The following is a 24046-nucleotide window of genomic DNA, read 5'->3' on the forward strand; positions in this document are numbered from 1 at the left end:
AAATGAGAAAACCCAGCACATATTTTACTTTGATATAAATGCAATGTCAGCTATTCAATTACTCCTAGAAACTAATACACGTGAATAATTCCTGTGGAAAAGCTTCCATTCTTTTTACAGTGTGCAATTATAATAGTGACAATGACAATAATGACAGATAATAATGAATGCATATTGGATATTGAAACCTCTGATTATCATGCCATTTATTTGATGTGTGTGAACTTCAATTTGAAAACACCGTGAAAAAAGATACCTTGTGAACTAGAAAAGTAAAATTAGAAGAATCTGAATTAACTTGCTGAAGGGGGTTTCAATTATTCTCTTCTAAACAATTCCAGTGGAGCCTTATAGGTTCAATTTTAGATTAGGCAAAATCTACAATATTGCAATAATTAGAGTTCCTTCATATGGCAACATAGTATACTTTTTAGAAGCTCTTTACACAGGAAGCCAATTTAGCCAAAATTAATCTGTTCCTTTTAAGTCTGTTAATATTTTAAAAATACTCCTTTTTACTCCTCATCTTAGCACCACTTAGACCAAAGTAATATACTTAAGAGTTAAATAATTAGAGAAACTTAAAGAGCTGAGTATGTCTTGATTAGTAATATTATTTAGATGTCTTTGGGTCCCTAGATTCTTGCAAAGAAAAATATAAGGTTAAAAAGGCGATGGAATTTGAAGGTCTCCTTTGTTCCAGCTCAGTAATTGCCCAACATTTACCATGTGTCACATTTGTGCGTGTGTGTGCGTGTGTATGTGTGTGCGCTCGCGCGCATAGGTACTTTGGTTCCAGGGATGAATGATTGAAGGATAACCTAAAACCTCCTGGTGTAAACAAATTTTTCATCATACTGGTGTTCTAAGTATGGTAAAGTCTCATTTATTTACATTTCAGTGATTTGGAACTTTAATAATTGGGAAACAGGCCAGATAAAGTTTTCCTTCCCAGGATACATATAAACATTTTTTATTAACTAGATTGCAAGAAGTGTTTTAACCAGTTTAAGAAATCAGCTGGTCTGCTGGCACTTTAGAGCCACCCATGTACATTTAGGCTAAGTTCATTTTGCAGATAACTAATCATTATTTATTTATTAAAGAAAATGTTCTGCAATATTCTTAAGAATCATTAAGTCAGAGAGTTAGAAGAGAACTTTGAGGTCATCTGGTTCAGGAATTTCCAAGTCTGGAAAGTCATCAAGATCATCTGAGGGGATTAAAAAATTAAGATTCTTGAGATAGATTCTTAGGTCCCAATTCCCGGAGATTATGATTCAGCGGGATGAGGCCTTAAAAATCAATAATGTTTCACAGTTTTCTGGTTGATTCTGACACACAGCCAGACTTGAGGTCACTGATTTGGTCCAGTTCTCTACATAATGTAGAAATCCTTTCAATAGTTTTTTTTTTATAAGTATTCTTATTAATTTGGAAATTTGTAATGAAATGGACCTTAGGTTTTCAAACGCACTCTATTGTGGAAAGTTGTTGGACAGTTGTGTTAGATTGATTTTTTTTCTCCTTATGCTGAGCTGAGAATCTGCCAAAGTCTTTCAGAGAAAAAGAGCAAGGTGCTGTCATGGCAGCACCTCCGATAATGGCAGATAGTTGCTATATGTCTTCTCTTTAGCATGTTGAAAATTTCCATTTCTTTCTGAAAAAATTTCCATTTTCCTTATTAAAAATGTACTCAATGTACCTTATTAGAACTGTACACAATATAACAAATATGATATTGATATGTGATGTGATGTATTTTTTTAAGGCTTTTTAAAAATCACAATGGTCTTTCAGCTGCCACAATGCAGTGCTGGTTCCTATACAGCTTCCAGCTGACTACAAATACAGATTGTCTTTAAAAAACCAACCCAGGTTGTCAAGTCAGGCTTTTCCCTATCCTATATTTCTCCTAGTTAAGTATTTTAAATATCAATGCATTACCCTTTTTAAATGCTTTTCTATCCTCTACTGATTGAGACACTTTGTTTCAATTAATTTATCATTTAGCAATTATTAATTGAGTTTCTACTATGTTCCAGTTTCTACTGCGTTCTAAACACTAAAGATCACGGTGCGAACAAGAGGAATAAATTCCCTGTTCTTCATGGCAGTTACTTCCATTCTAGTGGGGACATCTATTGGAAATATCACGATTCTCCAAGCAGGACAGCCTGGTTGTTAAGAGTGTAGGTCTCACAATTGGGGTGAGACTTTTGGCTTCAGCTCTTCTGAGATGAGTGACCTCAGGCTAGCTTCTTTGCCCTCTTGAATCTCGTTTGTGAAACTGGGATAAGAACAGACCTAAGGCATAGGTTTGTTTAATCCTCAGGATTAAAAAAAATATATGCAAAGCATTTATAGCAGTGCTAATTAAATGCTGTCTATCACCATCCTCCTCCTCCTCATCGCCATCATCCTCAGTATAGCCATGCCTTTGTGTAATCTGCAGGTTTGATAAGCGAGTAGCCCATGTCCCCATCCAAATTTTATTACTTAGAAGTAATAGCATCACATTTCCATGGTTTAGACATTTTAGTCATCCCAACTCATTCTCTCTGAAATGATACATAAATACCGGGATTTTTACTCTGTAATTCCCCATATATGGTCTTCAGAGGTGTATTGCCATTTTTTTTTAAAAACAAAGATGTAATGGAAAAACTAAGCAGTTTTGAAGGGGCAATGTAAATGGGGGTAGATAATAATTATTCCATCTTTCAAAGGCTAAGTTAATTTTAATTTAAAAATCAGCCAGACCTGGACTGAAGTTCTCTTTTTACCACTTCATATGTTTATATGGGCTGGTATTCAACCTCCTGAAGCCTCAGTTGCCTCATCTGTAAAGTGGGAATGTTGTGAGGGTTAAATGAAGTCATTTAAGCATAATTTGGAAAAGAAATGGCTGCAACTCATAAACAAAATCACCTCCTAGAGCTAGTCTCTTCAACCAACGAAAGGCACTTCATGCTGCTGTTGCCTTTAAAGATGAATGTCTCTGCACCGTGAGGGGAGACAAAAACTGATGCTCCCGGGACTTCCCTGGTGGTGCAGTGGTTAAGAATCCATCTGCCAATGCAGGGGACACGGGTTCAAGCCCTGGTCCGGGAAGATCCCACAAGCCGCGGAGCAACTAAGCCCGTGCACCACAACTACTGAGCCTTCGCTCTGGAACCCTCTAGCCACAACTACTGAAGCCCGCACGCCTAGAGCCCGTGCTCTGCAACAAGAGAAGCCACCACAATGAGAAGCCCGCTCACCGCAACAAAGAGTAGCCCCCGCGCGCCGCAACTAGAGAAAGTCCGCGCACAGCAATGAAGACCCAACGCAGCCAAAAATAAATAAATAAAAAATAAATAAATTTATAAAACAAAACAAACAAACAAAAAAACTGGTGCTCCCAACATGAGCCAGTAGGGAGAGGCTGGAGCAGACTGGAAGAAGTTATGCCTCTTTCCCACGACTTTCCAACTTCAGTGAACTTTGCTAACCCTGTGATGGCTTAGCATTTTATACAAGCGGTGAGTGAATGTGCAATTTCACATCTGGTGGTACAGCAGTGGTGTTTGGTAGTGATCCGGAGGCAGGGAAATTCGGGAAGATGTAAAGCCCTAGGGATTCACAGAGACAAAGACAGATTTTGGATTTCCACAGGCCTTTGGGTTGAAAGGGTTTGCAACAATTTTACCAGATCTTTACCAGAACTGAAAAGCCACCAGCTGACATCTGAGTTGCATATGGAAAATATGTATGTAGTTCCCATAGTAATCAATCGATAAATGACAATGATTATTATTATGCATAATTATTAAACTTACAAAGCACTCATTTGAAAATCCATCTTTGGAATTTTGACATTTTCTTTTATTGTTTAGAAGCCTTTTCAGGTACCATAGGTTCACTGTTTATAAACAGTCAGAATATTTACTGCACAAGCAAGTTTAGCAAAAATATAAAACCACTGGGCTTCCTACAATGGCATTGGTCTAGATCTCATTCATAAATTCAACCCACTCACTCTTGGCTGCCATCTCTCTCTGTTAAGGAAGTCCCCAAACCTTATGATATCCAACTCTCCAAATTTTATGGTAGTCTTGACTCTTCTCTCATTTTCCTGCTATAGTCAATGTTGTACCAAATCCTATGGATTCTAGAGCTGTAACATGTACACACTGCTATATTTAAAATAGATAATCAACAAGGACCTACTGTATAGCACAGGGAACTCTGCTCAGTATTCTGTAACAACCTAATTGGGAAAAGAATTTGAAAAAGAATAGATACATGTATATGTATAACTGAGTCACTCTGCTGTACACCTGAACCTAACACAACATTGTTAATCAACTATACTCCAATATAAAAAAAATATATCTCTTCATTTCAACCAAACTGCCAGTAGCCTGATTCAGCTGGGTTGCCTTTCTCTTGAGCTGTTGTAATAGTGATGTCCTTGTTTTGTGAGCTTCTGCTCCCATCTAATTTACCCTACATGCTTTGTCAAATGAATTTCAGCAAAGCCTGACATTAACGATCAATTACTTCGGTCCTCTTTTTATAAACTATCAAAGAATTCCCCATTACTTATCCTCGATAAAATGCACATATCCTCTACATTATAGCCTCCCTTTTCTCTCTTTGTCTCTCTGTCTGTCTCTCTCTCTCTTTGTCTCTCTCTAACACTCTCTCTCTGTTTCTCTGTCATAGGTTAAGTGCCTTGCTTGAGATTCTTTTCACGGATAAAACAGTTTCTGAGTTAAGATCTGAAAAACTTGAAAGACGAATTTCAGATGGAAACTACTTAGACCGTGGGGAAAAAGTAAACAGAGAAAGATCCCAAATCAGTAGCCAGGAGGAGACTTTCCAGATCAGCTAGCCTTCCCTAAACTTCCAGCTAGAAGGGTACCCAAAAGTCCCCAGAGGAGAGCTGCTACCCCTTTCTTAAATTTTTCCAGAGAAGTAAACTCCCTGGAGAACTTGTTCCAGCTGATTTGCTGTTGTATTTAGGTTTTTTTTTTTATCATAGCTGTTCTTGGTAATTACACAGAAGAGCCTTTAAATAGACCTGGTAATGCCTCTCTGAGGTAGGTAAAAATAAAGTATCATTATCCCCATTTAACAGATGAAAGAATAGAGGAAAAAGGGTTTGGGCACCTTTTCCAGTGCCTCAGGATGGGTTTTATTTCTTCCATTTCACAGAGGAAATGTCTCTAGGGCTTTCGCATACAACCCTTCTGTGATTCTCAGGAATGGCTGAAAATTTCTTTGCTTCCACCTTCTGACACTTTTTCTCCCGCCAGGAGTCTGGCTGCGTGGTGAGTGGAGAATGGTCAGTCATATACAGTATTTAGTTTTCCTAAAATGGAAGTAACTTTAAGATTCGTTTGATCATAAAGACAACACAGGCTCATTGAGAAAAATTCTAAGTATAGTTAAACACAAAAAGGACTTAGTACTACATAGGTACTCAGTAAATGCTTGTTGTGGGAATGAAGAAATGATGAATAAAAGAACGAACTGGTGAAAAGAGTCAAAGTCATTTGCAATCCCACTAATCCAGATATATGTCATTACAGATTCTTATCATCCTTTTTTTTCCTCGTCTGTTTTAAGGTCCAGTCAGTGGGTGTGGTGATGGGGGTGTCAAAAGGCAAAAAGGAAAGAGGAAAAGCCATGTTTCTGAACCAAAATGTGGAAGAGTCAGAGGGTGACATAGTGGAGAACAGACAGTCTTGTTGATTAACCCCCAGATCTAACCTGCTACCTAGGATCAGTGTTGTCCCCCAGAATGGGAGCTACCCACGATAGAGGGAAGTTTACCAAATTTCAGTTATTAGCACAGTACAGGACCTTAATGATCTTTGCCAGATCCGTATATTATTTACTTAATATTTTATTTAAAACTCATCACTTTAAAATGCTTCATCCCGGTCTGTTCTAGTCTTTCCCAATGGTGGCCGCTCTTTAGAACCACCTGGGAGAGCTTTTATAAAATATTTAGGGTCGGGGCGCCTCTCAGAGATTCTGATTTCATGATCTACTGTGGGACCCAGCATCGGTGTTTTTTAAAAATCTTTTTAAGCTTTCTGTGTGATTCTAATATACAACCGGTATTGAGAATCATTGTTCTAGCAATTATATTTATGAATCATGGGCTTCATGGGTTAACTGTGTTTTATCTCTAATACATGTTAAAATATAGTAATACCTAACGATTAAAATAAATTTAAAAATGGTTTCTCGTGTACCATCTGAAATGGTCTCACATTCTACCAGTGGCAGGTAAACCATAGTTGAGGACACGCTATAGTAAATGGAAGAAACCAGGACTTTAAAATCTTGAACCCTAGTCACATTCCAACTTGGCCCCTTCTTATAGGTTTGACCATGAGAAGCTCAACATGTTGAATGACTGGAGCTTTGCATGTTACAATTGTAATGAACCATCTTCCCACTCCTTCACTTCTCACCCGAGCCCCTGTAGCACACTAGTACATTCTTCCACAATTCTTCACTGACACATACTGAACTCAGAATGTCACCGGGTCCCCCAGCATGCAGGTGGGGTAGTTTGCCGATGTTTGTGCCACATTTCTCTGAACACCAAAGCTGTAGACGGGTTCATGATGGCAGAGGCAGATATGACAAAAGTGTCTTAAGGTCCTCATCTGAATCCATGAAATGTAAGCCTCCCCAAGGCTTAGTTCATAAGCCAGAATGGGTCTATCTTCATATTGTACATAGCATTTCACACTTCACTCCTGGTCCTTTGCTTCATGAGGAAAAATGGCTTCCAGCCAACTTTATACTCACTGCATTTCCACACCCCCCCTCTTCCCAACCTCCTAGATTAAAGCTTCCTTTGGTAACTAGAAGTAGTTGAGTATCTTCTTTGCTTGATTACCTATATAATCTCTAATTCTAATACCTAGTACATGGTGACTTACTGAGGAGCATGAATTGCAATGGGAATAGCATCTCATTAATCCTCCCTATTCCTGGGAGGAAGTTGTGTGGCAAGTATGACCTCTTCGACTAATCCTCCTGCCTCCAAGTAGGACTCGGGGTCTCCCTACTCACTAGCACAGATGCCACCCAACACGCTGGCAGGGACACCAGTGTTTGTGTAATAGGAAAAAACTCTTCTTCTTGCTCAAGAGAGAAGTGGTTCTGTGCAGCCTGTCACCAAGGAGCTATTCAAGCTCTGTGTAGCCTAGTGACGAAAAGCGATAAAGCATCACTCTCATGCCAGTGATGGACTCCTAAGTAATGCCTGCGTTTAAACCCCTAATAAAGGCCAATTATTAGACTACGCTGCCTCTTGAGAACCAATCTCATTATTGAGACTTCTCTCTCTCTCCCTCCCATCTGGCCGCCTTTCTGAAGAGAAAAGACTGACTTCCTGACCTGGGGAAATGTTGGTACCTGCTGCCCAAGACAAAGTGCAGAAAGACACAAGATCACATGATGACGCTGAAAATCCAAGTTCAGGATGTCACATACCTCCCACTGAAATTACTTGTATCTGACAGTCCAAGACCTAACAGTAAAAATGAATCTTTAACAAAATCACGTTCCCCAAACAGAAGTTCAGCCATTCAGGATGAGGGGACAATGGCCTGACTGACACCTCATGGGTCTAGAGACTGATTTTACCCATTCCTCTAACTCCAGGGAAAGATTTCTCGTGGGGAAAGTAGGAAGCTCGTTCTGAGTAACAGGAGCCAGCCTCCTGCCAGGCAGGCTGTTGCCAGTTGGAGCGTCACTGCAGGAGTGGTCATGCAGAGAGATAGGGAGAAAAGTTAGTTAGTAACTGAATGTATTACCCCATGCTTCTCTTGGAATATTCATGGCAATAAATAGGTATCCATCTTCAAGAAAAGGGAGTTGTAGCTGATACCCTCTACATGGGCCCAGAATTTATTTTTAGGGGAAGAATAATGTTATGAAATCATCCTGGGATTAAGATAAATGAAAGTTATCCTCATTTTGGGGTAGAGAAGCCGCGAGGGACTGAGGCAGGCCTGGGGTGTGTGCTGTGGAGACGATGAGGTGTGGCTTGTGGGATCCAGCTCAGGGACACCCCGTTGCGGTGGGTGAAATAGGAATTTCTTATCCTCCTCTTCTTTTCCTCTCCCTCCCTGAGGGGAGCCAGTTCTTTCTGTTCTTTGCTGCTTCACCAACCCTGGAGGGGCTAAGTGATAAAGGAAACCCTGGCTCAAGGGATCTGCAGGATCTAGGAGGCCCTCCAACGTCTCCCCAGGAAGGGGAATTTGCAGAAGCCTCTCAGACTCACCGATCAGCCAATCCCTGACACTGTCCTTTTCAATCATCAGATCTCTGACAGGCAGAAACAAATTATTCTGGGAAAATTCACCACATTCTCTGAAGCTGAATTGTGGACTCTATACTGTGTGGCTTGAATTATCCTGAAAATTCTCTAGCGCAGTAGGTACCCAAATTTCATCATCAGGAAGCAAATCCCCTAGAGTCCGGTAATTCCAATAACTTTCCCTAAGACTCATTTCCCTTTTTCTCATGTCAGTGAATCTGATTTCTTTTAGTTTTGCAATAAATTTTCCTTAAACTTATCTTCCAGTAAATTGCAATCAGTATTTTCTTCCATCGTCCATAGATATGTAGCAAATTGGAAAACAGAAGCATCTGTTTAGTCTCGTGATTTTCACAATGTGGTCCCAAAATCACCCAGGAAGTTGCTAAATATGCAGGTTCCTGGGTCCATGTTCCAGATCAATCTATTTAGAATCTCTGGGTAGGACTAGGGAAGATATGTTTCAGTAAAAATGCTCTATGGTTGATTCTTCAAAGAACTACTGATTTAGGCAAGATTTTATGGGGCTGAGGAAAGCAGATCTGTACTTTTTTTTTCTCTTCTAGGTTTGTATTATTGGAGGATCTATCAACACATTGCTGACTTGGATAATTGCTCATCTGCCTAGATAATTTTGCCTGTATAGATCTAGTTGAAAAGTAACATTTCAGTTAGTGCCTCGAACCTGTTTTATAATTCCTTGTGTTCTATTCTTGGCCCTTGTTTTGGACTGAATGGTGTTGCCTCCAAATTCTTATGTTGAAGCCCTAACTCCCAATGTGACTGTGTTTGGAGATAGGGCTTTTAGGAGGTAGTTAAGGTGAAATGAGGTCATAAGGGTGGGGCCCACATCTAATAGAACTTGTGTCCTTATAAGAAGAGGAAGAGACACCAGAGATTCCCTTCTTCTTCTCCCCACCCCACCCCCCAGCTCTGCATACAGAGGAAAGGTCATGTGAGCACACAGTGAGAAGGCAGCTGTCTGAAAACCAGGAAGAGAGACCTCACCAGAAACCAGCCCTGCTGGATCTTGATCTTGGACTTCCAGCCTCTAGAATAGAACTGTGAGAAAACAAATTTCAGTTGTTTAAGTTACCTGGTCCATATTTATTCTGTTATGGCAGCTTGAGCAGACTAATACAGTCCTTAACAGAACTATCCAGCCAACACAGGGCAGAACGATGCCAATGACTCTCACACTCATTTTTGGGGATTGACACTTGAGAAGGAGGCTTCAATGGTCAAAACCTGCACAACTGCTTTAAGAAAGGATCATCTTAATTTCACCACACAACAGCTGTATTTTATAGCAGTCAACCGACCACTCACCGTATGGAGAATTTGGAACATGGGAGGCAGACTTCTTATCTCCTCCTCTGCTTGGTGCTCGGCTACTTACATATGCAGTAAATGTTAATGGTTAACAATGTTCCAATGAAGGGAGGGCAACCAGGAGGGATAAGAACAGATACGGATAAAGGAGAGAAGTGATTCCATAAGCTTTTGTGGCAGACTCTAATTAGTGTCTGTAAAGCTATAGACATACATTTCTTTGTGCTTTCAGACATGTTGAATGTTTCTCATGCTCTGAGATTCTAAAGTTTCCTTGCCATAAAAAATGGGAAGCACTCTCCAGAAAAATCTTTCTGAGGTGAGACTATTCTTTCTAGGTCAAAAAGACTATTGTGTTCTGGAACCTGGGCTCTCAGTTTGACTAGGCTGATGCAAGACTTGAGGGGCTTCTTCCTGTACAGGGGGTGCCCCTTCCTTGGAATGGATGTTTGCTTGCTGCTGGTTTTGTTTGCTGCTTCCTAACTCTGGAGCAAGCACAGATCTTGAGTTTGAGTGCAACAAAGTGGTGTTTCACTATTTCAGTTTTGCTTTGTCTGCTTTCTCTTTCCAAATTTTGAATATAAGACTGTCTGAGTGACAGTTGAAGTTTATTGGGCTTCTCAGGGTTCTGAACTGACTACCTTGAATTAGGTATCTTCTCTATAATTCTGCCGAGGGAAGAAGGTGCCTGCCTTCTACACACACAAAGTGACTAATTTAGGCAATTATCTGCTTACCTGGGATCTGGTGGTAGTGCTACTAAAACCTACGAAGTTATCACATGCTTTTAATAACACTTTGTCCCTTTGAATAGCCAGATAAGAAATCCACGTTAAAATTTCTACTGCTTTGCACTCAGATCTATGATGGTGGCCTGAAGTCTTCTTTGTCGTGTAATAGACATGTAAATCTTTTAACAGAAAGCAAGAATTTGATTGTTCAAAGAGATTCATAATCAAAATAGAAATTGTTCCGTCCAGAAGCATAAACATTAAACTTAGGAAATGATTTGCTGAACATTCTGCCACATCCATACACTCAAAGCAAGAGTTAGCGAAGTAACCTATGGGAATTCCCTGGCGGTCCAGTGGTTAGGGTTCCACACTTCCACTGCTGTGGGCCTGGGTTCGATCCCTGGTCAGGGAACTAAGATCCCACATGCTGCACGGTGCAGCCAAAAATAAATAAATGAATAAATTAAAAACTTTAAAAAAAAAAGAGTCAGTGAAGTAACCTAACCTAACCTACTAAGAGTAGTAAAAGTAATTTCTTACTTTTCAAGAGAAAAGTCAAGAGTCAAGAGTAGTAAAAGTAATTTCTTACTTTTCAAGAGAAAAGTCAAGAGTCAAGAGAAGTAGATATTTTTTGTCCCTAAGGAAAATTGCAAGGACACTGTAGCAAAGGAAGATGAAACCGGACAAGTTATTCTCATGATGAATTTAGCTTTTCCATGTCAAAAACTGCCTTGGTGATACATATAGGGAAGCCCTCAGTTGAATGTCAGCCGTGACTGAAAATTCTGGGCTGTGCTGTTTCTTGCTGATCCCCACAAGGAACACTTTTGCACCCCTTTCAAATAAGAGCATCTGTTTTTCAGGTTTTATTAAAAAATTTCTTCTTCTTCTTCAGTGGTTCTTATGAGGCATCACTGTCTTGGCAGTCAAAGAATTTTACCTCATTTCCCTAAAATAATTATTGTATAAACATAGTTTGAATAAAAATTTCTGATGTGCCTTTAAGACAATGTAAATAAATAACTTGAGTAATAAATATATTTTCTTTGAATAAAAGATTTGCTACACCAAGTGCAGACTACCACTTGAGGAATATAATGCCTAAATCAACATAGAGCCAAAATAATCACATGAAGAAGAAAACGAACAACATGAAAATCAACCACAGATAGTTTCCTCTGCCCCACTAAAAACCAAGAATTTTAATAAGACATATGTGCCTTATAAAAGTATCTAGAGAATTTTCCACTGTACATGTGCATGCATTTGATTTTCATTTTTGTCAAATGGAACACCCAATTCCTGCAGAAGGTGGCCCCAGCTGTGATCTAGGAACCATAGGAAGCCCTCCTAAAAATGCCAAAAAGACTCTTACGACTCAATAAGAAAAAGAAAATAACCAAACTAAAAAAATGGCCAAAGGATTTGAAAAAAACTTTTTTCCAAAAAATATACAAGTGGCTAATAAACACACGAAAAGATGCTCAGCATTATTAGCCATTAGGGAAATGCAAATCACAGTGAGATAGCACTTCGCATCCATTAGGATGGCTACAGTCAAAAAGGCAGGTATTAAGTGTGGGCGAGGATGTGGAGAAATTGGAGCCTTTATACACTGCTAGTGAGAATGCAGTGCAGATGCTTTGGAAAACATTCTGACGGTTCCTCAAAAAGTTAAACATTTGTTCAGTGTTAACTGTGATACCATAAGACCCGGCAATTCCACTCCTAGGTATGTATCTAAGAGAAATGAAAACATATGTTCACACAAAAACTTGTACATAAATGCTCATAGCAGCATTATTCATAATAGCAAAAAGTGCAAACAAACCAAATGTCCATCCACTAATGGATAAAGTGTGGTTTATCCATACAATGGAATATTATTTAGCCATAAAAAGGAATTAAGTACTGTTACATGCTACAACATAGATGAACTTTGAAAACTTATGCTACATGAAAGGAGCCAGCTCCAAAGACCATATATTGCATGATGCCATATTCCATATGAAATGTCCAGAATAAGAAAATCTATGGATTTATGGAGACAGAAAGTAGATTAGTGGTTGCCTACACCTGCAAGGGGCAGGGGCAGATGGGGGCTGATTGCTAATAGGTATGGGGTCTTTTTGGAGAGGGTGGTAAAAATGTTCTAAAATTAATTGTGGTGATGGTAGCAAACACTGTGAATATACTAAAGCTCCTTGTACTGTACACTTGAAATGGGTGAATAGTGTTGGGTGTAAATTACACCTCAAAAAAACTGTTCAACCTGAATCCACAAAGGCTTTTCTAACTTTTCCAATTGCTGACATGGATAGAACAAGGGAATGGGCCAGACTCAGGACTGGTCTCAGCTCTGTAGTTTACTCAAAGGTGGATAAAATGGACACTGTCAGCTAAACCTTATCACTATCAGAGCAGCACTTGGAACTCAGACTGTGAGAATCCGGCTCTAGAATGAACATCCTGTATGGAATTAGGAGTCCTAACAAGTGAACAGAAAGGTAAATTGGATATAAACAGAACTATTCCTATAAAAATAAAAGCTATCAATGATTAAGTATTTACCGTCACGTACTGTGTTAAGTGTAGTACATACATTCTTCCAACATTCAGAATTGCCCTGATGAGGTGGGTATCATTATCTACATTTCAGAGGTAAGCAATCTGAAAACAGATTAAGTAAATTCCCCAAAGAGAGCCAGCTTTTAAGTGGTCAAGGTGGGATTTGACCTGCATCTGTCTGAATTTTAGGTCTTAATTACTCTGCAATAGAACTGTTTAAGATATTTGCACTATAACATAACATTTTTATCTGTACCTCCTATTATGTCGTATTCTCTTTCTCTCCATACCTATATCTCCTAGCTTTACTCTGTAGTCTGTACCTACAGATGTTATTCTGGAGTGAATCCTTGCAAAAACCTTAAGACAGGGAGTTTACAGGAATTGCCACTGACAGTAGTGGTACAGTTGTCATAGTAACCAATCCACCAAATTGGTCCCTGCTAGGAGGCTCACGCTTCTGCCTCTATAACACACCAGTATTGGCTGGGAATCCCTCACAGTATCCATGGCCCCCTGTTAATGCATATGGGGTAGGAAGTGCTGAGGTCCTGGTGTGCATCCTAAAGCAGTAAAGTTCTTCCTTCGAAGTTTCCCTCTCTGACTCACAGATTTTCCATTCCCTCCTCTAATCCTTTCCATTTGCCCAGGATGTTCCGGTGTGCTTGGTTCTGAGGGGTGCTAAAAATCAGGGCCAGACAGAGTCTGCTGCTTTGTTCTAAGCAGGATTTACAAAATACGACTATTTTCTTTTTGGCGAAAAATTGACCCTCCCAACCCAGTAACTCCTCACTCAGTGCCAGACTGTGAAATCTTTGACTGTCCCGGCCCCACCCACACGCAAAATAGACCCTTAGCTGATAAAAACACCTCTCAGAAGCCACCGTACAGAAAATTTCAAGCTGGCAGCCCACAGTACGCAGTGTCGGGGGCTACGCACGCAGACACGCAAACACATCCGTCCCTCCGCATCTTTCAGCGATGCCTCTACATTTTCAAGGACTCTTTTCTTCTCTAACCTAGGTCTTTCTCTCTTCGTCCTCCTCTCCATTTCACTGGCCTCGTCTGTCTTCAGAGGCACCTGAAGGCACATAAGGCAGGGAAGTGAAACCGACTGTAATTCTTCAGTTCACTTCTCTGCAGCCTCCAGTGAGCCAGTCTCCATACGGTGGCCCAGCTGAGCTCGGAGGAAGCTCGGGTCCCAGCGCAGGTGTAACTCACCAACCCGCTCGCAGGCGCTGTGGGAGCAGAGAGCCAGACACGAACGCCAGAGGCTCTGCGATCGGCAGCAAACGGAGTCCTACATCGAATGTATGAGATTAAAAAGAGGAGGGGCTCTCCTCTGTGAAAGGAAGAAATGGAGACTCTTATACCTAAAGAGGCCATCATTTTCAGGAATGAAATATAAATTGCTGAGAGCAATCAAAAATTCTGATTTTCCCACTTCCTTCTGATGACCTTGTGTTCACCTTCGGGTCCCTCCAACTTCACTCTTAGGTCCTTAGAAGTCTGACTATTTCTGTGCTGTCAGTGAAATCACAAATTATGTTCAAGAGTTTTCTAGATGGGCAAAAACGTATTCAGGTAACTTTGCTTAGTGTATCTTTTAAAATTAAAAAGAAATCAATTACAACTAGCACTTTCTGTTTGTAGTTTTTTCACGTTCTGAGCTGATCCTTACCAAAACCCCAGGAAGGTGAACAATAATTCTTAACCCATTTTACTGATGTGGGACTCAGCTAAAGTAGAGCTAAGATACACATTTAGGTTTACGAATTCAAAGGTGGCAGTGTTTCCAATACAGTATTGATCATTTACTCAGTTCAAGTATAAAAGCATGCTGATTTTTCCATATGGAATTCATCCATGCAGTGGATAATCCTTAGCAGAGCCCACAACTTCTTCTATGATTTGGACAACCCTCCCTGCACAGTCTCTGGCCACACACACCTTCTTTCAGCCCCTGGAAGGTACCAGAGAAAGAACTCTTTGGCCACTCCGACAAGGTTACAGCACTGTGTTATACCGTTTCCCAGCAAATGGCACTTTTCCAATCTATAGCATGTATTACCAGTGTGATTAATCTGTGTACTTATTTACTTTTTCCTTATACGGTAAACCACATGAAGTCACGAATGTGTCTGTCTTCTTCACTCTGTATCTCAGACCATAGCACAGAGTTTGGTGTGTTATACATGTTCAACACAAGTTTGGGGGATATTCCGTGGCAGAACTTCTTGTTAGTGGTAAATTCGACGCAACACCCCAAATTCCCACCGTGGGAGTGGCACGGCCATGGGCATGGGTTTAGAAAATCTGCCCAAGGTCATGAAGGTCCCCTTGTTTCTCAGGTCTGCTGCCAGCTCTAATTATACTGAGAATCAAGATTTACGAAGAATACAGTTACATTTTCATCTCCTCTTGTTGGCATAACAGACTGCCCCTTTAAACCCTGATGCTTCTGAAGCTACTGCATTATCTAGCACAAGAACACAAAGTTATTTATAAAACATCTTAACTCAGATTACAAATATATAATTATTGAACTGAATCAAATTATAGGAGTGAAGGGTCCATGGCTGACCATTTTTTTCTTGTTGAAAAATTTTTTCTTTTGAGGAAAAGAGTTTTTTTTTTCCTTTTAGTGGAACTTTGTCTATAACTCTGCAAATTATATGTTCACTATGTAGTGACTTAAATGCTTCTTAATTTGTGCTTATTAGTCCAACAAATATTGAGCGTCTACTCTCCAAGCTCTAGAATTTTCTTCCCCATCCTCCTTTACTACTAGTTCTCTTTTTCTTTCTTTTTCAGATGGTTTCTATCTTAATAATTTTTTGATTTCCCATATTTCCTTGCATTTTTGTTACTGCTGTTTTTTCTTTTTTTTTTTTTTACTTCCCTTTGATTTATTTTCTCTCTTTCTATCACAAATATTTGCTATTTTCATTTCCCAACTACAGTAAGCTTTCTCTAGTGCCTTTCTGCTTTACGTCTTATGTTGCAAATAGTTCTAACCTGATTGTCATTAATATTTGTGAGTAAATAAGCCCTTTTGATATTTACAGTAAAATAGACATATTCACTATATGTTACAACCAAGAGTCCTTCCCCTGGTTAACTCACTGTCCTGCCCATATCATAACAGTGCTTATTTGTTTGGTTTTTTTTTTTAAGAGAAATCATCATTAGTAATTCATGCATCAAGAATTATCTTGGATGTTAATGGAAATGACATAGCACTGAATATATTTTCTGAAATTCCAAACGAATGACAGAAGGCATAAACACTACAGTGTAGCAAATGTTAAAATGATTTTCTTGAAACAAAAGATAAGCAGAATAAATTTTCAATTAGAGTAATCTTATTTTCTGTTATTAAAACATACGAGTATTTTTATAATTCTGACTTCTACCTGTTGTATTTATCACTTGTAAGTATCACCAATGTGAAGAGTTTTCTCTTGTCTTCACAGAAACAAAGCTGATAGCTTCTCTAGGACTCCAGTGCACAGAAATCTAGGGGGCTGGGGGGAATCTCTTGGTTCCAATACAAGCTCCAAGGCTTTGTTTTGGTTTGTTTTATTTTCACAATGATTTTTCAAAGTTAAGCTGAAAAGTTCTTATTTTTATTGATTTATTGAAAATATATTGGCTCATCTTATTTTTAGTAAGTCAGTATCATAGTGATAAATCTCAGCAATCTCATTATTTAGCCCCTTAATCTCAGAACTAATAATTGAGTAGGTTGACCAGTAGGAAAAAATCTGGGCTTTCTACTCTCTTCCTCTCACTCTTCTTCATTGGTTGGGTGGTTTGAAGATGTGTTAGAGGGTTGGAACTGTTAATCACTACTGTGCTGTGGTAAAACAAAGATATGGGAGGTGTAGATTGGAGTTTGCTTTTCATAGAGGCCATATTTACAATATGCACTCATAATAAGAGACTATTCTTCAGATGATGACAATTGACTCCCAACTCAACATTATTCAGATAATTGGACAACTTACTTATTTTCTCTGAGCCTCAACTGTCTAATATTTAAAAAGATTGAAAGGACTAGAAAGAATGTAAGTAATATGTCAAGCTCACTCATGGTAGGTGCTCAATCAGTGATAGGTACCATTATTACTGGCAAACAGCAGTTGTGTGCGTGTATGTGTGTGTGTATGTAATCATCTTTAAAATTACCTCCATTTTTATCTTTCATTGGCTTTGTCAATTCACGTGAAACTGAAACAAATCCTAAGTGTCCACCACAATTATATTTAAGACCAATACTCATTCATACTGAACTCACACTTTGGGGTCAAGTCCAGGCACCTGATCTAGTCGGGGAGATAGACACATAAGCCAAACCCACAGCAGCACTCACGCTCCTCCAGAGGTTACCCACTTTGGAGAAGGCAGGGAGGTTCTATAGACATACTCAATCCAGCTGATTCACTTAGAAGTCAGGAATCCTGCCAAGAATGCCCTTTGATCACAGCAGCTGGAGATACAGGTTGGCATTTAGAAAAATAATTGTTCACATGTTCATTCATATGCCTAGATTCGTTTATTCGATATGTACATGTCAATCTCAGAAAGCAGCGTGTTAAATGTACCTGGCTCCTCTACTTTCCTCCTGGAAATCATTAAAATACCATATCAATGATATTAAAGCCTATTCTGAATAATGACCAATCTATGTTAGTTGGTTCTATATTCAGTATGTTGGAAAAAAATGAGCAACGCATTCACTGTTTTAATTAATCACCATTTACCTTCCTGGGGTTGCTATTCAAATTCTTAAGTCTTACTATAGAAAGCTGAAATTTTAACTTGGCATGGTAGAATTATTTAGATTTGAATTCCTTCCAAACAGAAGCAAGAAGACCAGAGGGATTCTTTCCACTAGAATAAGGGCAAAATTTTGTGTCCATTTTGTTCACTGATGTATCCCAAGTGCCTAAAATGGGTTTTGGCAAACTATGACTCACAGAACAAATCCAGCTTGCCTCCTGTTTTTATACAGCACCCCCCTAACACAAAATGGTTTTTAGATTTTCAAATGGTGGAAAAGAATAAAAAGAAGAATAGTATTTCATAACATGTGAAAATCACATGAAATTTCAATGCTCACAAATGAAGTTTTATTGTAATGCAGCCATGCTCATTCATTTACATATTGTCCATGGCTGTGTTTGTGCTACCAAGGAAGAGTGAAGTAGCTGCAACAGAGTTAGTGTGACCCTGAAGCCAAGTATAATTACTATTTGACCTTTTACCGAAACAAAAAAGCTGACCTTTGGTCCAGAATAATACATCTCCTTAACTTCTTTTAAAGTCAGATACATTAAAATTTAACCCTCATAAATGTCTTTCCAAAAGGGAAGTCTGAAACCTACATATAACTCTAGGGTCAATCACCAGATTATATGATAGAATAGAGAGGCTCATAGTAAGAAGCAGAACACCATGGATGAGAACACGGACTCAAGAGCCACAACTGCTTGGGCTCAGACTTTGGCTCTACCACTTACCAGCTGTGCAACCATGGGCAAAATGCTTAACTTCTCTGTGCATCAGTTTTTCCTTGCATAAAATGAAGCAAATGATGGTACCCATCCCTTAGGGCTATTATGAGCATTAAGTAACTTAATATTTGTAAAAGGCTTAGACTATCACCTGGTATGAAGTAACTGTTGTAAGTAAAGTAACACTTTTCACTGTATTTTTAAGATAAGAAAGTTGAGATACTTAGAAAGTAGCTAAGGTAATGAGTGAGCCTCAATGTGTTCATAAGTATGGGGAAAAAAAACAAAGATGAGTTAAAATTTGAACATGTCCACTATTGTCAGTAAGTCCTCTGAGCCAATGCAATGCACTAATATCTACTCTAATTGCTTTTTGATTGTAGGATATAAGTATCTGGCTCCCATATCTGTGCTATAATTTTGTAATCAATGGCCCTGTTTTAGATAATAAACAAATTGTATTCTGAATGGTTGAGTGACTTCTGATACAAAATCTAACTACCTAACAAGTTCTTATCTGAGGGTATCAAATTGACATAAAGGGAAATCACAATTTAGAGGATGCATGGACACCAGATTAGTTTGCTTTGTTAAGGTTGTTATTCAGGTCTTAGGAAGGGAATCAATAGAAAATATTGCCCTACACTTAAAGAAACATTTTCTAAGCACAAAAACCAGGAATCAAAACTGTGCCTTAAGGAATTCTAATGGCTTTTTAGTCATTGCAAGTCATTTTAGCAAATAGATAATTAGTATTTCTGATGTTTAAATAGATTTTTACATTAATTTATATGAACTCTTTAAATAGACTTTTGCAGAAAGTGAAATCTTTATAAGGTAGCCTTTTATCATCTATAAAATATAATCTCTTGAAAATTACACTTCAGTACAGGACTGTATACAGGACTGTAATAGCTGGTGATAAAATATTTTTTAAATATAATTATTTTTATGAATGCTTTTCTATTACAGGTGTTCTCCTGGAGGAGGTTCAATGGACTTTTGTTATGTGCAATAGTAACATAGGGTGGAGAACTTTTGGTAAAATGTAACACTGAGGCTTTCTTATTTTATAATTTTGTTCCTTCAACTTTCACTAAACGTTTATTTAATTGTTACATTGTGGGAGGTGCAATGAAAATGTAAAAGAGAAGTTAATTAATCCAGTCCAATTTGATTTACTTGGGACAATTACTAAATTATGCATAAAAATTTAAAAAATACAAATAAAAAAACTTTTTGGGTTACTTAAGCTAAACTTACACTACAAGTCTTTTGATATTTACTTTTTAATGCACTAAATGTTGCATGTCATGTCACTTTATTAAATTTTTTTGCTTTAGAAGCCTTTAATAATGACTTTCCCAGAAACTTTTTCAAAACTTATTTCTTAAATGTCCCATTTCTTGCAAAAAGCAATATGAAAATAAGAAATAAGACTTCAAAATATTTTAATTTTTGTCCATCTAAGTCCTGTGGTCTTAAATTAGTTATGTATATATTTTAATAAGATAATAAGTCTATTATTTTTAATATCCTTAATGCTTAGTTTGCTAAAATAAAATATGAATCTGAGTATAAATGTCATAATCAGAAAAACTAAACAACTAGGACAAAAATTAAATTAATTTGCATATTTATAAAGTCTCTATGCTTGGCTTGCTTTATTTTTCTAGACTTAATAAAAATTCAAAATTACTCAATAATTTAAAAAAATATTTAAAATATTGTTATTATATTAATAGCCCTACATTCTATAGATAACGTGTACTCTTAAACAAGTAAATTCCTTCTGAAGTTATTCTATGTGCGTGTATTTTGAACTTATTCCAACAGACGGGCCAATTTAAATTTTTCAACTCCTTCTCTGAATCTGAGGAACTCTTTCATATTTAGACTACAGGTGGATAAAAAGTAATAAATACAATGCCCTTCCACTCAACTGTCTTCAATAAAAAGTGATGCAATTTCAAAAACAATTGTTTAACACATTTATCCCTCTGTTAGACTACATGTAAGGCTGAGAGAACATTTTTGTATTGCTCTGATGCTGTAACAAATGGGCTGATATCATACTATTGGTTGCAACTTACAGCATTTTTGTCTACATTTAAGTTAAGATCTTGATGGGTATTCTTGCATTCTTTCTGTGAATTAAAATTAGAATAATGTAATTAGTCCCTAAAATTAAAATGCTTCCGTTACTAATAATGGAACAAAGTCTAAATTATATTACTTTGAGATCAACAATAGGTTCACGTGAACTATTTTCCGTATCTTCCACTTTTAAAGGAAAATACAGTTTTCTTCCTATTGCAGAAGTATCAGATTCTTGCAGCATCCATGACACTTGTAAGCATTCAGTGGTCAGACGCCACTACATATCCTTCAAATGATATGGCCCAGTGAAGCTGGACGGTGTCGTCACGGAGCCAGGCAGCCTGGTATCAGCCATCCACCAGGACAGAGCCAGCAGGCCCCAGCTGGCATGCTGGATCCAGACTAAGGTGGGGAATGGATTTTGCATTTTGAAAGTCAACTCTTCCAACACTGAAACCTAGGACATATTTATCAGGTAAAAGTGCATTGAGGACTTCAAGCTTATTTATTGGATCAAATTTATAATGCTTATTTCCCCAACTTACTCTTACAACAAGTTAAATCTTAATTTTATTATCCTTCTGGGTTTCTGAATTTATACTAGATTGTACATTTTAAAAATATGAATAAATGTATGTTCAGGACTATAACTTAATAGTATGATATATGCTAAGTTAAGTATATTTGTAAGTCATTTATAAGTCACAAAAGTTAAAATAACAGAATATTGATCACCAGTGTTCCTTGGTGTGATAACATTTGCCCGTCACGTTAAGCTTACCATCTTGATCTTTAGGCAAATTGGAACTCTTACAAAATAAAAATACATTCCATGTTCTTGTCGCTTGGACTCCTGTGTTCACTATTCAAGCACATGAGTTTGGATCCTCGTTTGTGTTATTGTCTTAACTGTCATGTTCTGACACTACAATTCATTTCTTGCAAATAGCAGAAAAATCAACTTACAAGATTTCTAAGTTCAAGATTTCCCATGCCTCCCGTGGGCCTCACCTGAATACAAGTGCTCCCTAAACAACTGTAGAGAATATCTTCCAGTTTCCTAAAACTTTCGTTACCTAGGTCTGGTAGAAACATCATGACGGAAAAAATAAACATTTAGTTCCATAAGGCTGCAGAAAGTGGACCCCATGTTTAAGACATCGTTCTGAGTGGGAAAAGGCCACGATGGATTCTTAAACCATGTACTTTCTAACATAGCACTTAGGTGGATTAGACTGGGATAGCCTGGCATCTGGAATCATGATGTTTTATCATGAGAAACTGAGAAGATACTGCTTCTCTTTTCTAAAAAGAGAAAGCAACCCTCTGCTAGGGCTTATTTAAAAAGGCATTTAAAATTGGAGCCAATAAAACATGATTGTCAATTCCAACAGTCTTTTTTTTTTTTTTTTTTTTTTTTTTAATCTCAGCAGCATTTTTCAAAGGCATTGTTTCTCTCTGCACTTTGACAAGAAATCCCACGTTCATTACACACAGGGGACACATTCCAAATAGCAACAACAACAGCAATAACAACTCTCCAACTTCTTTGTGACTTCAGAGCAGGCGCACAGACCTAACTGCAGCTAGATGACCTTCCCCTCCTCTCAGTTTTCAACTGTGCTTCCCTTTGACATGGGAACTACTAGGCAGGATTCACTCTGACACCCCGAATCCTCTTGCTTTGCTGTAAGGAAAGGTTTTGCTTTTTCATAAGACAGAAAAGTTTGCCTGGGTATGGGATGCCAGAATTTCTAACAGCGACCCTAAAAGACAAAGCCTTTCAGAGCTCTAAGCAAACCCCAGTCGCTGAAAAACAGAAAATAACTTGAGTGTCAGAATGAATGAAAGCTTTGCTCCTGGAGCGTCGCCTGGCACTTCCGCTTGCCCAAGGCAGGAAAGAGGGGGAGTGGGGTGGGGACTTCTCATCACAGAATCCTTTTTCTTAAGCAAGCATATTTTGAGATGTAGAGGGAAGCCTGGATAAAAAGGGCTCCAAAGCTGTACTTCTAACGGCCTGGCCTTTGACCCCACCTGCCTGTCAGTTTCAGCCCGCAAGTCCCACATCTCCGGCTCTGGGGATACTGAGAACGTGGGCTTTCTAGCGCTCGGGGAAGCTGTGAGGCCAGTTTCCTGTTGACCTTTCAGGGACTCTGAAATCAACTTTCCCCACACAGTCTGAATTGTTTGTTTTCAGCCTGCCTGAGCCTCCCGCCCGGGCCACCCCTATCCCCCTCCTGCCTGCCCCCTCCCCTCCCTCCGGCCTCTCGCCCCCCCCCCCACCCCCCCGCTTTGTTGTCTCATACCTGCTGGCCAGGCTCTGCCTGCAGTGCTGCCTGAAGGGCATCAGGTGGTAGTTCATGGCGTCCAGCAGCAGCTTCTGGCAGACCGGGTCGGTGCGCATGAAATCCACTGACTGGACCCGCTCCACCAGCTCGGGGGCCGGGATGAGCGCGAAGCGGAGGCGCTTCATGAGGTCGGGCGCGTACTGCATGCGGGTCTCGCGGTCGTGCTCCAGCCACAGCACGGACATCTGGAAGAGCGCCAGCTCCGACTCCACGGGGGGCGGCAGCGAGTCCAGCAGGGCGCGCATCTCCTCGGAGTTGAGCAGCAGCACGTCCTCCACCAGGTACTTGTTGGCCAGCTTCTTGGTCTCCTCCAGGCCGTGCAGGGCGGCGATCTTGCACACTTGCTTGTAGTTCTGCACCGAGATCTGGTCGTTGAGGAACTGCACGCAGAGCTTGGTGACCTGGGGGATGTGCAAGATCTTGCTGACCGACAGCACCTCCTCCACCGTGTCCAGGGAGAGGGTCACGTTGGCCGTGTAGAGGTACTCGAGCACCAGGCGCAGCCCGATGGCCGAGCAGCCCTGCAGCACCAGGTTGTTGATGGCCCGAGGACTGGTCAGCAGCTTGTCGTCGGGGGAGGAGGAAGGAGTCCCCGGCTCCTCCTGCGGCGGCGGCGGCGGCTGCTGCTGCTGCGGCGGCTGCTGGTCCTTGGGGGGCCCCAGACCGTCCTGGCCGCCGCCGACCCCTCCCCCGAGAGGGGGGTGACTGGAGAAAAGCGATCGGAAGTACTGCGAGCAGGAGGCCAACACGGCCTTGTGGCAGTGGAACTGCTGGCCCTGGGCCGTCAGGGTCACGTCGCAAAACAGCTGCTTCCTCCACAGCAGATTGAGGCCGTGCAGCAGGTTGTCGCTGTGGCTGGGGTCGAAGGTGGAGGTCCGGTCCCCGGATCTGGACATGGCGAGCTGACTCGGCGCACCTGGCTTTAAACCCTCCTCCGACCTGGCAGACAGGGGTGGGGGATGGGAGGGAGGGGAGAAGGGTAGTGGAGGGGGTGGGGTGTGGTCGGCGTGGGGACGGGTGTGGAGGGGAGGGGAGGGGAGGGCGAAGAACCACAATCAGTGCTCAGCTTGGCCTCCGGACCCCGACCCTAGGAGGAGGTCTGAAGGCGCT

The 24046-nt window shown here is 40.0% G+C and overlaps 1 protein-coding gene across 1 annotated transcript in view; it reads right to left on the reverse strand.

The window, feature by feature from the left end:
* Nucleotides 1-23832, reverse strand: part of KLHL14 (kelch like family member 14) — a 97295-nt gene extending 73463 nt beyond the window's left edge. Inside the window, exon 1 of the mRNA XM_068563560.1 lies at nucleotides 22895-23832. Within this exon, the coding sequence (XP_068419661.1) occupies nucleotides 22895-23832 (938 nt within the window). The remainder of the gene's footprint in view (nucleotides 1-22894) is intronic.
* Nucleotides 23833-24046: the final 214 nt, after the last annotated feature.

Source organism: Eschrichtius robustus, chromosome 14 (genome assembly GCF_028021215.1).
Source record: "Eschrichtius robustus isolate mEscRob2 chromosome 14, mEscRob2.pri, whole genome shotgun sequence".
In the NCBI taxonomy this organism is placed as follows: Eukaryota; Metazoa; Chordata; class Mammalia; order Artiodactyla; family Eschrichtiidae; genus Eschrichtius; species Eschrichtius robustus.